Raw genomic sequence first — 14,953 nt, forward strand, 5'->3', positions numbered from 1 at the left:
GTTGGAGATCAAGAAGAGGAAGAGAGTGAGGGCAGAGCCAAGGATCAAATAGTGGAAGTTGAAAAAGGAAGACTGCAAGGTTACGTTTAGGGAGGAGGTGAGACAGGCACTGGGTGGCAGTGAAGAGTCACCAGACAGCTGGGCAACTACAGCAGATGTAGTAAGGGTGGTAGCAAGAAGGGTGCTTGGCGTGACATCTGGAAAGAGGAAGGAGGAAAAGGAAACCTGGTGGTGGAATGGGGAAATACAGGAGAGTTTACAGAGGAAGAGGATGACAAAGAAGAAGTGGGATAGTCAGAGAGATGCAGAAAGTAGACAAGAGTACAAGGAGATAAGGCGCAAGGTGAAGAGAGAGGTGGTGAAGACTAAAGAAAAGGCGTATGATGAGTTGTATGAGAGGTTGGACACTAAGGAGGGAGAAAAGGACCGGTGGGCTACAGAGAGGGGCCGAGCTGGGAAAGATGAGCACAGGTTAGACTGATAAAGGATAAAGATGGAAACGTACTCACAAGCGAGGAGAGCGTGTTGAGTAGATGGAAAGAGGACTTTGAGTGGCTGATGAATGAAGAGAACGAGAGAGAGAAGAGGTTGGATGATGTGGAGATAGTGAATCAGAGAGTGCAACGGATTAGCAAGGAGGAAGTAAGGACAGCGATGAAGAGGAAGAAGAATGGAAAGACTGTTGGTCCAGATGACGTACCTGTGGAAGCATGGAGGTGTTTAGGAGAGATGGCAGTGGAGTTTCTAACCAGATTGTTTAATGGAATCTTGGAAAGTGAGAGGATGCCTGAGGAGTGGAGAAGAAGTGTACTGGTGCTGATATTTAAGAATAAGGAGGATGTGCAGGACTGCAGTAACTACAGGGGGATAAAATTGATGATCCACTGCATGAAGTTATGGGAAAGAGTAGTGGAAGCTCAGTTAAGAAGTGAGGTGATGATTAGTGAGCAGCAGTGTGGTGTCATGACAGGAAAGAGCACCACAGATGAGATGTTTGCTCTGAGGATGTTGATGGAGAAGTTTAGAGAAGGCCAGAAGGAGTTGCATTGCATCTTTGTGGACCTGAAGAAAGCAAATGACAGGGTGAGGAGAGAGGAGCTGTGGTATTGTGTGAGGAAGTCAGGAGTGGCAGAGAAGTACATAAGAGTTGTACAGGATATGTACGAGGGAAGTGTGACAGTGGTGAGGTCTGCGGTAGGAGTGACAGAGGTGGGATTACATCAGGGATCGGCTCTGAGCCCTTTCTTATTTGCAATGGTGATGGACAAGCTGACAGACGAGATTAGACAGGAGTCCCCGTGGACTGTGATGTTTGCTGATGACATTGTGATATGTAGTGAGAGTAGGGAGCAGGTTGAGGAGACCCTGGAGAGGTGGAGATATGAGATGAGAGGAGAGGAATGAAGGTCAGTAGGACCACCAAGACAGAATACATGAGTGTGAATGAGAGGGAGGTCAGTGGAATGGTGAGGATGAAGGGAGTAGAGTTGGCGAAGGTGGAGGAGTTTAAATACTTGGGATCAACAGTACAAGGTAATGGGGATTGTGAAAGAGAAGTGAAGAAGAGAGTGCAGGCAGAGTGGAGTGGGTGGAGAAGAGTGTCAGGAGTGATTTGTGACAGACGGGTATCAGCAAGTGAAAGAGAAGGTCTACAGGACGGTAGTGAGACCAGCTGTGTTATATGGGCAGGAGACGGTGGCACAGGAGACAGAGCTGGAGGTGGCAGAGCTAAAGATGCTAAGATTTGCATTGGGTGTGACGAGGATGGACAGAATTAGAAATGAGGACATTAGAGGGTCAGCTCAGATGGGACGGTTGGGAGACAAAGTCAGAGAGGTGAGATTGTGTTGGTTTGGACATGTGCAGAGGAGAGATGAGGGGTATATTGGGAGAAGGATGCTAAGGATAGAGCTGCCAGGGGAGAGGAAAAGAGGAAGGCCTAAGAGGAGGTTTATGGATGTGGTAAGAGAGGACATGCAGGTGGTGAGTGTGACAGAACAAGATACAGAGGACAGCAAGATATGGAAGAAGATGATCCGCTGTGGTAACGCCTAACAGGAGCAGCCGAAAGATGAAGATCAAGAGATGAATGACATGTACCATACCATATCATATCATTCCCTAAGCCCACCTAATCCTAAGCAGGGTTGCTGGGGACTGAAGCCTTGCTCAGTAAACACAGAGTGTAAGGCAGGAACAGTCCCTGACTGGGACCCCCTTTTGGGGTAATAAGTGTCAATCAATGGGCAAAAATCACAATTTCTCCATTTCAAAGTAAACGCACAACACAATAAAGTGAGCAGAAACTGAAGGATTCAGAATACTCTCAGAGTCGACTGTAAATATTAAAAATAAAATAGAAAAGACTTCATAATTTAAGAACGTAGAGAAAAGCCAAGCAAAATGACACCTTTTATTGGCTTGGCTTTTGGCTTTTCTCTACATTCATAATGGCTAGCACGGTACAACACCCTAGTACTACAGATAATTTAAGAACTAAACAGAGACTATAAAAAGAGCAGGAACACTAATTACAACTAAACTGAATTTCTAATTAAGATCAGAAAAATATAGAAATAGCAACAAGTACTGTAGAAAAAAAACTACAATAAGCTCGGGTCACACATGCGTGTGTCAGGTGTGTCTCGTTGGTGTGCTTTGAATAGAAATAAAGAAGGGGTCTTATGACATCACTAAGCCCCGCCCTTCCTCTTTCTCTGCTACATGCTCTGTGACAAGCTGCACTACAGCCGAGGCAGCCATCGGGTCCCTTAAACAGGACATTAAACGGGGTGTCCTTTGGAGCCCCAACCCTGCTTTTGTTTCCTTGAGATTTATTTACACTTGCTACTGAGCAACCATGAGCCTATTTAAGCTCCATTTTAAACCTGCGTGATAACGCAAAATGAAATAAAAACACATGGATTAATGGAAGTCTACAAATGCGTGTCATTAGGTTCAGTTATCACCATTATTTTTTAATATGACTCACTCAAAAAACATAAAACACATAATTGTAATAACTGAGACTGTAATGAGATGACTAAAACAATAAAAATGCTACAACTTGCAAGCATTTCCTAAATCTCCAAATGTACCTCAATGTGCAGCTATACGTTCATTTAGTTATTGCTGGTTAAAGAATTACATTTGTTATGATAACCTGCACATTTACTGGTCTTGATCTCCTTGTTACTGTTCAAGTTGGACAGATAGATAGATAGATAGATAGATAGATAGATAGATAGATAGATAGATAGATAGATAGGAAAGGCACTATATAATTGATAGATAGATAAGGCACTATCTATCTATCTATTATATAGTGCCTTTCCTATCTATCTATCTATCTATCTATCTATCTATCATATAGTGCCTTTCACATCTATCTATCTATCAATTATATAGTGCCTTTCATATCTATCTATCTATCTGTCTAGCATATAGTGCCTTTTCTATCTATCTATCTGTCTATCTATTATATAGTGCCTTTCATATCTATCTATTATATAGTGCCTTTCATATCTATCTGATAGATAGATAGATAGATAGATAGATAGATAGATAGATAGATAGATAGATAGATAGATAGATAGATAGATAGATAGATAGATAGATAGATAGATTGATAGATAGATAGATAGATATGAAAGGCTCTATCTATCTATCTATCTATCAATTATATAGTGCATCTATCTATCTATCTATCTATCTATCTATTAGATAGATATGAAAGACACTATGAAAGACACTATATAATAGATAGATAGATAGATAGATAGGAAAGGCACTATATAATAGATAGATAGATAGATACTATATAATTGATAGACAGATATATAGTGCCTTTCCTATCTATCTATCTATCTATCTATCTATTATATAGTGTCTTTCATATCTATCTAATAGATAGATAGATAGATAGATAGATAGATAGATAGATAGATAGATAGATAGATAGATAGATAGATAGATATGAGAGGCACTATAAAATGTATGTTTATTTTTTCCTGGGAAAAATGTGTCTTTTTACAGAAGCTGTCTAATTAAATGAATACATACAAACATTGATTGATATAAACACACATACTTTGCTCTGAACATAAGCCAGAAAGTCTAAAGACTAAAAACAGTCCCAGTGAGGTGCAATACAGACGTATTGCTGTTGATATAAAGGACCCCCAGTCGTGTTTCTTGACACCCTTCTTTTGAATGATTCATTGGCCGAAAGTCCTCAGTGTTGGTGTGTCACAGTGAGGATGTACAGCATTGTTCATAATGGCGCTCAGTTTTGTTTTAATTCACTCCTCTACCATGACCTCTAGGGGTCCAGAGTGTGTCACATAACTAGACACACCCTTTTAATTATCTTGTTGATCTGGTGGTCCTCTCATGAAGTGATGTCACTAGCCCAGTAGACCACACTGGCCATCACAGAGTTGTAGCAGATGTGAACGGTGCCACTTTCCACATTAAAGGTTTGCAGTCTCCTAAGAAATAAAGAGCCTGCTCTGCACTTTCTTATTAAGTTCCTCTGTGTTCCAAGACCAGTCCAACCTGTCATTGATGTGGACCCCCAAGTACTTGTAGGAGTGGACCATCTCAACATCCACTCCTTGCATAGTGACCAAACATAGAGGCTCTTTGGTGTGGTGATAGCCAATAACCTGTTTGCGGAGTTATTCTCCCCCCTGACTCCCCTCCTCTGTCTCGTCCTCCTCATCAATGCCCCTCATAAGTGCAGAATCATCTGAGAACTTCCTCAAGTGACCTGACCTGCTGTTCACAGAGTGAAGAGTACAGCAGACAGGCCTGTGCCTTGTGTCCTTAAGTCTCACAAAGTGCGGTCAGACCGACAGATAGTCCATCATCCAGGACTTTTTTTTATTGTCACTGCATATGCAGATGGGGATCGCCTTCTGGGTTCGACTGTTTAAAGTGATTCCACCCTGGGCTGACAGGGGGCACTGTCACTAGCTTGATCTTCTTTTTCTCCCACAGCAGTGAGAAGATGACCAGCGAGGGGACTGAACGCAGACTGCGATGCTGAGAGAAAGTCCAGCCCTATATAAATGGACGGCTCTAGAAATGCTGTGGACTAGGAGTCCCAAAATACATAAAACCCAATAAATTTCAAAAACATTCCCAAAAAATGCCCGCTAGAGTGAGTTATACTTCCAAACCTAAGCAATGCAGAGTCTTTATAAACTTTAAAAGATTTACTTCTGCAACAAATGTTTGTAACAAGAAAGAAGGTCTGTAAGGAACAAAAGGCAAAATGGAGTCGCCGAAAACAAAAGGCAAAGCAGGTGAACAAGGTCCCAATTCAGAAATCCAGAACGAGGTAAAAAAAAAAAAAAAAAACATCAATAAGGCTCAGGAATCCAATTAATCGAAAAACCTGACAAACGAGAGGAGCCCATTCAGTCCATCAAGCTCGTTTGCAACAGGCTGGAGACGGCCATTCAAATTCCACATCAAGAGGCAGCCCTAACTACTGCGCCACCCGGCACACTACACCAATATCTATATGAATAAGCTAACACCCATGCAGAAATGAATCAAACAATTGCATAAATGCATTCTTCCTGACAACACAACCGAAATCGTCTCAATTCCCGTGCCGTTTTAAAGATACACCGACAGCGTTTCAATCTTTGAGGTCCTGTGGTGCAATTAGAGAAAAGTGATCATCACCAGGCCAGGCTCCAGGGGGTCATTTAGCCGGGGTATCCGCAACCCCACCCCCCCTTTTACCTCTAAAATATAATGTATAATGCCAACCCCCTCGATAAAACCGCACCGAAAAAAAAAAAGCTGTCGGGCTTACTGTTGCTTGTTGGATTTTTGGGACTGCCTACCCCAGCTATAGTATTTCCGATGTCCCCCCACCCGCCCCTTACCATTTTTGTTCTGGTCACCACTCGTCAATATGAATTTCACGTTTGCGCTTTCCCTGTGAAAGGCACCGTATAAAATAGTTCGTTTATGTGTGTATTTGTTTATTTATCAGCGCATTGGAGACGCGTCTTTTTTTTGTGGCGGGTTGAACAATCCTTGCACGGTCTGCAGGCGGTTAACACATATACATGCCGTTGCTGCTTTTCTGGCTTTCACGGTAAAAACTTTTGACAATAATAACAGCGGCGATAATAACGTTAACAATAACAGTAATATTAATGGACTTACATCCCTCTGAGGCGCAGCCACATTTTCTCGGTGTGTTCGGTTTTCGATTCCTTCAAGGAATTGTTCTCCAGATCCTCCGTATCGTTGACAGGAGAATCCATAGTGAAGATCCGAACGGTGTGTGAGCAGCAACAGTGGCAGCAGCAGCAAGCAGGAGCGTCCGCATGAGCCTCTTCAGAGGCTGCTCTATGGAGCGCCGGGGGTCTTCCACAATGCGCACATTTCAATGCTCTCTCGCTCTTTCTTTTTCTCTCTCTCTCTCTCTCTCTCTTTTCCTTTCTCTAGATGTGTGACTTCGGAGGCATTCAGCTAATGAGACGGCGAGAAGATGTGAAGCGACGCTACTCTTCGGTGTGGCTGCTGGCCGCTCGCTGCCACCGATGCTGTCTAATGGTCAGGTGGAGCGTTCGGCTCTCTCTCTCTCTCTCTCTCTCGCGGTGTACACATGTGAGGCACGCAGGCGCTCTCTCTCTCTCTCTCGCTCGCTCTCCCCTTCTCTCTCTCTCTCTCTTTCCACTCGCCAGCTGCACACACAGCTGTGTTTGTGTAACCAGCAACACAACGACCCACACCAACGAAAGGCGCCGGGTTCACGGATACCCCACCCGAGAAGCGAAGGCTCAGCTAGTCACTGTCAGGCGCAGGCGGTAATCTGCGACACGCCTCCCATCACCCGTTCAAGCACACTCATCAATACACGCATTTACCAGCGCACGCATACAGGTTTAGGAGGGGGGGGCCTCAGGCTCAGAAAGTATTCAGACCCTTTCACTTTATTATGCTGTACATTTCTTTTCATTCTCGTCATCAGCGGAAAAAAAGAAAGCTCAAGACTTTATAATCTTGAAGATTCCTTCACAATTTCCTGGATCACGGACTACCTAATCGACAGACAGCAAGTTTGTGTGTTAGAGGAGAACAGGCAAGTCAGCCCAGCACTTATTTCTTCCACAAAAAAAAACAAACATCAAATCGAGTTTTGAAAGTCCTAAAGTCCTCCTGTCCACCACACTTCTTGCTCGCTTATTCCAAGTGTCTATCGTTCTTTGTGTAAAGAAAAACGTCCTAGATAGATAGGAAAGGCACTATATGATTGATAGATAGATAGATAGATAGATAGATAGATAGATAGATAGATAGATAGATAGATAGAAAGATAGATAGATAGATATGAAAGGCACTATATAATAGATAGATAGATAGATAGATAGATAGATAGATAGATAGATAGATGTAAAAGGCACTGTATGATAGATAGATAGATAGATAGATAGATAGATAGATAGATAGATAGATAGATAGATAGATATCTAGCTATCTTTCTATCTATCTATCTATCTATCTATCTATCTATCTATCTATCTATCTATCTATCTATCTATCTATCTATATAATAGATAGATAGATAGATAGATAGATAGATAGATAGATAGATAGATAGATAGATAGATATGAAAGGCTCTATCTATCTGTCTATCTATCTGTCTATTAGATAGATATGAAAGGCACTATATAATAGATAGATAGATAGATAGATAGATAGATAGATAGATAGATAGATAGATAGAGTGAAAGGCACTATATGATTGATAGATAGATAGATAGATAGATAGATAGATAGATAGATAGATAGATAGATACTTTATTAATTCCAAGGGGAAATTCACAAGTGAACAATAAATAAAAATAGAAAAATAAAAGTACACATACACATACAGTCATACACGGAGCTGCTGAAAAGGCTGCCACTCTCGGCGGCGCCAGAACAATGTACTATTCCTAACGCTTGAGTGAAATTTCCCCTTCACAAGTTCCCAACTGTGTCCCCGTGTTCTTGATGAACTCATTTTAAAGTCACCGTCTCGATCCACTGCACTAATTCCCTTCATCATTTTAAACACTTCAGTCAGGTCTCCTCTTCATCTTCTTTTGTTTAAACTATAAAGGCTCAGCTCTTTTAATCATTCCTCATAACTCATCCCCTGTAGCCCTGAATCAGCCCCGTCGCTCTTCTCTGGACTTTCTCTTGTGCTGTTAAGTCTTTATGGAGACCAAAACTGCACCCAGGACTCCAGATGAGGCCTCACCAGTGTGTTATAAAGCTTGAGCAGAACCTCCTGTGACTTGTACTCCACACATCAAGGCGCTATATAACCTGACATTCTGTTAGCCTTCTCAATGGCTTCTGAACACTGTTGGGAAGTCGATAGTTTAGAGTCCACTACGACTTGTAAGTCCTTCACATAAGGTGGACTCTCGATTTTCCGACTGCCCATTGTGTATTCAAACCTCACATTTTTACTTCATCCATCCATCCATTTTCCAACCCGCTGAATCCGAACACAGGGTCGCGGGGGTCTGCTGGAGCCAATCCCAGCCAACACAGTGCACAAGGCAGGAACCAATCATGGGCAGGGTGCCAACCCACCGTAGGACACACACAAACACACCCACACACCAAGCACACACTAGGGACAATTTAGAATCGCCAATCCACCTAACCTGCTATGTGTAATACTTTATATTTACTGACATTAAATTTCATCTGCCCAAGCCTGTCTGCTGTCCATGTCCTTCTGTAATGATTTAATGGATTCCAAATTATCTGCTAATCCGCCTATCTTGGTATCATCTGCAAACTTAACCAGTTTGTTACTTATATTCCTATCTAAATCATTTATAAATATTAAATATAGCAGCGGCCCCAGCACTGCCCCCTGCTGGTCACCACTCTGAACATTGGCCAGTTCTGATGATGTTCCTCACGCCATCACCCTCTTCCTCCCTGTGTCTGAGCCAATTCTGCACCCATCTAAAAACATCACTCTGAACTGCCACTTCTTATAGTCTGATGCCCACCCTCTCAGGTGGCACCTTACCAAATGCTCTCTGAAAGTCAAGATCAATAACATCATCTCCTCCACTTCAACCATATCCTTTTGTTGCCTCCTCATAGAATTCCAGCAGGTTAGTAAAACATGACCTCCCTCTTCTGACCCCATGCTGGCTGTCCTGTCCTTGCCATGTGTTGCTCAATCTTCTTCTTAATAATTCCTTCCATTAATTTTCTTGTGATGCACGTTAAGCTTACTGGCCCACAGTTGCTTAATGGTGGTGTGTAATACTGGAGCTGCCCTGTCTCCTTATCTTGTTCACCTTCTACACAATGAACTTCCAGCACAAGATCAGCGCACGCCATCTGCAGAAATTCTCAGATGACGCCCCCCAATGGAGATGAGTTGGAGTGCAGGGGGGGGGCTTCTTGTGGAGGGATCCTGCAGTTCAACAGCAGCAAGACAAAAGAGCTGGTGGTGGACTTCTGGTGTGTCAAGGATCTTCTGAGCCCACTCACCATTTAAGGGGAGGATGTGGGAGTGGTGCAGAGCTACAAGTACCTGGGGGTCCACATAAACAGCAAACTGGACTGGACTGACAACGTAGCGGTGCTGGACAAGAAGGCCCACAGAAGACGGTTCTTTCAGAGGAGACTCCAGCCTTTTGATGCTGCTGGAAATGTTCTGAGAGTTGATAGTAGCCAGTGTGTTGCTCTAGGCGGTGGTCTCCTGGAGAAAGAACTTGAGTTCAACAATGCAACGATATGAAATTCCTGTACATACTTATCGGGAAAATCTGTTCCAGCACAGGGCTAACTCTGGACACACTGCAAGATGATACGGAGAAGAGGATGTTGGCAAAATTGGAGAGGAGCATCCAACTGCAGTGCCATATGTCACCATCATTTCTGACCGCAGTGTCTTGGCGGAAGTCGCTGAATATAATGAGCCGCAGTTTCACGGCACAAGCAGCATTTCCTTCATGACTATTTTACACGCTAACCACACAAACCCATAATGTTACGTTACCCTAATCCTTCTTCACTGCCAAGAAACTGCGGTCAAAGACGGCGATTATGTATGGCTTCTGTGGTTGGGTATTATTAAAATTGGATGCCATCACAAATAACAATTTAAATTGATTAATTTATCTATTGATCGATAGATTGTAATGTAAGTCTGTATCTTTGTTTTGACCTTTCTGCTCCTGTATGCATTTAAATTTCCAAGTGTAATTAATAAAGTTGATCTAATCTATTGAAATGTTCTCTAAGTGGAGAAATTTGCCATTTTTGCTTATCAATCTACATTTAATAATCCAGAATGCAGAAAAACATTGGAATTAGCGTAAGCCACCCCATATTTAGGATATTCATCCATCCAGGACACACACAAACACACCCACACTAGGGACAATTTAGAATCGCCAATCCACCTAACCAGCATGTCTTTGGGTTGTGGGAGGAAACCAGAGCGCCCGGAGGAAACCCACGCAGACACGGGGAGAACATGCAAACTCCACGCAGGGAGGACCCGGGAAGCGAACCCAGGCCCCCAGGTCTCCCAACTGCGAGGCAGCAGTGCTACCCACTGCGCCACCGTGCCGCCCTAGGATATTCATAAAAAATGTAATTATTTTCTTTGTGAGGTAGAAGAACATAATAAATAACAATACTTGGGTCAAATATTTGAAATATTACAATTGTGTACTTCAATTAAAATATTTAACGTCTAAATATTCTCAATTGATACAGAAATTGTCATTTTTTACCCTCTGATGGGGGTCCACAGAGGTCTAGAAAAGGACCAAAAATAAAAAATAATGTCATATTTGTATCACTGACCTTGAAATAGGCTGAAATGATATGCCACATGCCTATGTTTGAAATTTGTCATTTTTTACCATTATAGGAGTGGCTCTTAGGGGGCTAAGACCACCAGTAAAGAATCAGAATTTCATAACCTGCAACCTCGAAATAGCATAAAAAATTGTAGGGCTTATGAAAACATGAGGGCAGCCATCACAAAGGATATTAAGGAGGCTTAAAGACAGTTTGAGAGGAATATAGAAGAGAAGGCAAAAGACGACCCAAAGAGATTCCTTCAGTAACTTAGTACTAAAAGAAGAGTCAAGGAGGTGGTGAAGTGCATCAGGAATAGTGAAGGGGAATTAAAAGATACAGACAGTGAATTAGCATAAGTTATAAACTCGCATTTTTCTGAGGTCTTCAGAAGTGAGGAAGTAGAAAACCTCAGAGCAGTAACAGGGACTACTAAGGAGGTACTGAGGGATTTAGAAATTGTAGAGAGAGAAGAGCAGTTGAGATAAATAGGCTCAAATCAATCAAATCACCAGGACCAGATGATATTTACCACAGAGTGCCCAAGTAGGTTAGCGAGTACAAATATAAACCCTTGACACATATTTTTAGGAAGTTACTGTGCACTGGGGAGATTCTGAAGGACTGGAAAATGGCAAATATTATCCCGTTATATAAAAAGAGATCCAAGCAACTATAGGCCAATAAGATTAATGTACATCACAGGAAAATTAATGGAAGGAATTATTAAGGAGAAGATCGAGCAACACCTGGCAAGGACAGGAGTTATTAGGAACAGTCAGCATATGGGCTCAGACGAGGGAGGTTGTGTTTTACGAAAATGCTAGTGTCACACACGTGTGATTGGGAGACAGCTAAAGGGCCTGAATGATAATAATTCCACGCCAGACCAGGGGGTGGCGAGGTGCACTGACTTTCATTCTCAAAACCTTGCAGACCATCCACGGGAAATGCTGCAGGGTTCCGGCGCCACTGTTGATGTCACTTCTGGTTCCGGTGCCACCGATGATGTCACTTCTGGTCTCGGCATATAAAGCCGCCATCTTTAGCAACCAAAAGCAGTTCTGTTTTGGACTCGTACCTGTGAACATCTCTCAACTATTTAACCATTTTGCAGCCAAGGCACAATATATGGGTGATTGCCCCAAACCTTTTTGATGACATTGTGTCGTTTTGGTGACACTGAAATTCTATGAGGAGATGTGGCAGATGAAATTTAATGCCAGTAAATGTAAAGAATTACACATAGGAAGTAAAAATGTGAGGTTTAAATACACAATGGGCAGTCAGAAAATCGAGAGACCACCTTATGAGAAGGATTTAGGAGTCGTAGCAGACTCTACACTATTAACTGGCAGACAGTGTTCAGAAGCCATTAAGAAGGCTAACAGAATGTCAGGTCATATAGCGCCTTGATGTGTGGAGTACAAGTCACAGGAGGTTCTGCTCAAGCTTTATAACACACTGGTGAGGCCTCATCTGGAGGCCTGTGTGCAGTTTTGGTCTCCATAAAGACATAGCAGCACTAGAGAAGGTCCAGAGAAGAGCGACTGGGCTGATTCAAAGCTACAGGGGATGAGTTATGAGGAAAGATTAAAAGAGCTGAGCCTTAAGGGGATGAAGAGGAGACTTGACTGAAGTGTTTAAAGTGTTGAAGACTATTAGTCCAGTGGATTGAGACAGTGACTTTAAAATGAGGTCATCAAGAACACGGGGACACAGTTAGAAACTTGTTAAGTGGAGATTTCTCACAAGCATTTGAAGTTTTTCTTCATACAGAGAGCCACAGAGACTTGGAATAAGAGACCAAGTAGTGTGGTGCACTGGAGGACTTTAGGGACTTTCAAAACTCGACTTGATGCTATTTAAGAAGAATTACATGGGCTGAACTGGTTAGCTTTATTGGGCTGTTCTCATCCAGATTGTTCTAATGTTCTTAAAAAAATAATAACCATACTCCACGTTCCAATATCACCGATCCTCATTTTTTTTTTTAGGCTTGGACCCCTAGTGTCTTATTAGGGGCTGGTTGATGTGGCCTGCACAACTTCAAGTTCTTCTGATCATCTTTTTGCTGAAGACACCTAATGGTTTAAGAATTCATTATAATGGTGTCATCTCCTGCACAAAATGTGATCCAAGAAAGAGTTTTATTTTTCTTGGGTGTAGATGGCCAAAAAGAGGTGGGAACCCCAAAAAGCCCAACCAGTTGTATAAGTAGACATCAGGATGAGTCCGACGGTATATCACATGTGGGGATGTAGGACAACAAAAGAAAACACCAGGTAATTGTTATGAACATCATTGTTTTCTGAATGCATAATTTTAGTTATTTTACCTCAGTGTGGTATGGAAGGCATGTGAGAGTTGGACCAGGCTGGGTGTTGTCCTTGCTTCCCCATCCCTGTTAAATCAGTGTGAATCTTAGTGGCCCTGGGTTGTTACAAGTGCAACACATCCAAATTGGTGTTGAAATAACACCTCGTAGCATTTTAGTGTATTACGGTGGATTGAGAAAGTATTCAAACCCCTTCAGATTCTTCACGCTTCATTATGTTGGATTCATTTGCTAATTGGCCCATCAATCTTCACTCCGTATCCCATAATGACAAAGTGAAGACATGTTATCAGAAAGAACTGCAAATTCATTCAAAATCAAACACTGAAATTTCTCATTCATATTAATTTTCAGATCCTATGCTGTGGCACTCCAGCTTGTGCTCAGGAACATCCTGTTTGCATGAATTCATTTTGAGATGTTTCTAGAACTTGATTGGAGTCCACCTCTGGTAAAAATTGAATTGGTTGGACCTCATTTCGAAAAGGCAACTCGTGTCCTGGTGTATAAAAGGCTTCCCAATTCACACTGCATGTCAGGACAAAAACCAAGTCTTGAGGTCCAAGGGACTCTCTGCAGACCTCCATGATCAACTTGTGGCGAGGCGCATATCAGGGCGATGGGAACAAACCATTTCTAAAGCTTTGAGTCCTCCCAGGACCACAATGGCCTTTATGGTAACTCTCACACTTTCTGTAGACCCCCGTGGTGCAGATCAGGCCAAGGAGATCAATCCACTGTTAAAGCTTGGAGTCTTCCCAGGAACACATTGGCCTCAAGAATTGTAACCTAGAAAAAGTCTGAAGCCACCAGGACTCCTCCTTAAGTTGACCATGTGACCAAACTGAGTGTAGAAAAGGCGCTATACAGGCGCCTGACCCGGCACAGAAGGACACAGAGGCACGTACTAAACCAAGACCTTTTATTTTCGTCTTTAGCCGTGGGCACACGTCTTCCCCGTGACCCACAGGTAATACACAGTCCCACAAGCACTCTTCCAATCACAGTAACAACAACAACAGCACTCTTTTCTCCTCTCCCACCACTCCTCCGCAAGCGTAGTCCTCCTCCTCCTGACCCTGGCTCTCCGAGTGGTGGTGGCCGGTCCTTTCTATACCCCACCCGGAAGCGTCCCAGGTGCTTGACCACCTGGTCCTAATTGCATTTCCGGGTGGGGCTGCAGATTCGACCAGCCGGGCTGCAGACTCCATGCAGCTCCCCCTAGCGGCCATCCGAGCCCCCAACCAGGCTGTGGAGGACTCCATCTCCCATGGAGCCATGCGCCAGGTTGGGGAATCATCGTCTGCAGGGAGGCTGCCACCAAGCGTCCCGGGGGAGGTATTGAAGTGTCCATGGCTGCTGCCCCGGAACAGATGCAGCAGGGGCGTCTCTGCCGGGCAAGGGACCCAGCTGTCCTTTACATTAGTAAATGGGCAAGAAGGGCATTGGTTGTGGAGGTGACCAAGAACCTAATGGTGACTCTCACACTTTCTGTACACCTTCATGATCAAACTGTAGAGAGGCACAGATCAGACGAAGGAGATCAAACCACCGCTAAAGCTTGGCGTCTTCCTAGGAGCACAGTGGCCTCAAGAATTGCGACATAGAAGACGTCTGTACCTATGTATAGAAGATCCCACAATTCACACTGCATGTCAGGACAAAAACCAAGTCATGATGTCTAGGGGACTCTCTGCAGACCTCCATGATCAACTTGTGGTGAGGCGCTGATCAGGCCAAGGAGAACAAAC

General features: G+C 43.2%; 1 protein-coding gene across 3 annotated transcripts in view; it reads right to left on the reverse strand.

Moving 5' to 3' along the window:
* The window catches only part of pde1a (phosphodiesterase 1A, calmodulin-dependent), a 517,554-nt gene that overhangs the window by 308,162 nt on the left and 194,439 nt on the right, over window positions 1–14,953 (reverse strand). Inside the window, exon 1 of one of the 3 annotated variants that reach the window (XM_051930636.1) lies at window positions 6,190–6,819. The exons of the other annotated variants lie outside the window; for them this stretch is intronic. Coding sequence (XP_051786596.1) covers window positions 6,190–6,290 — 101 coding nt within the window. The 5' untranslated portion in view covers window positions 6,291–6,819. Of the gene's footprint in view, window positions 1–6,189; window positions 6,820–14,953 lie in introns of those variants that run through there. 3 annotated transcript variants of the gene reach the window in all.

The sequence above is a fragment of the Erpetoichthys calabaricus genome, chromosome 8 (genome assembly GCF_900747795.2).
Source record: "Erpetoichthys calabaricus chromosome 8, fErpCal1.3, whole genome shotgun sequence".
Taxonomy (NCBI): domain Eukaryota; kingdom Metazoa; phylum Chordata; class Cladistia; order Polypteriformes; family Polypteridae; genus Erpetoichthys; species Erpetoichthys calabaricus.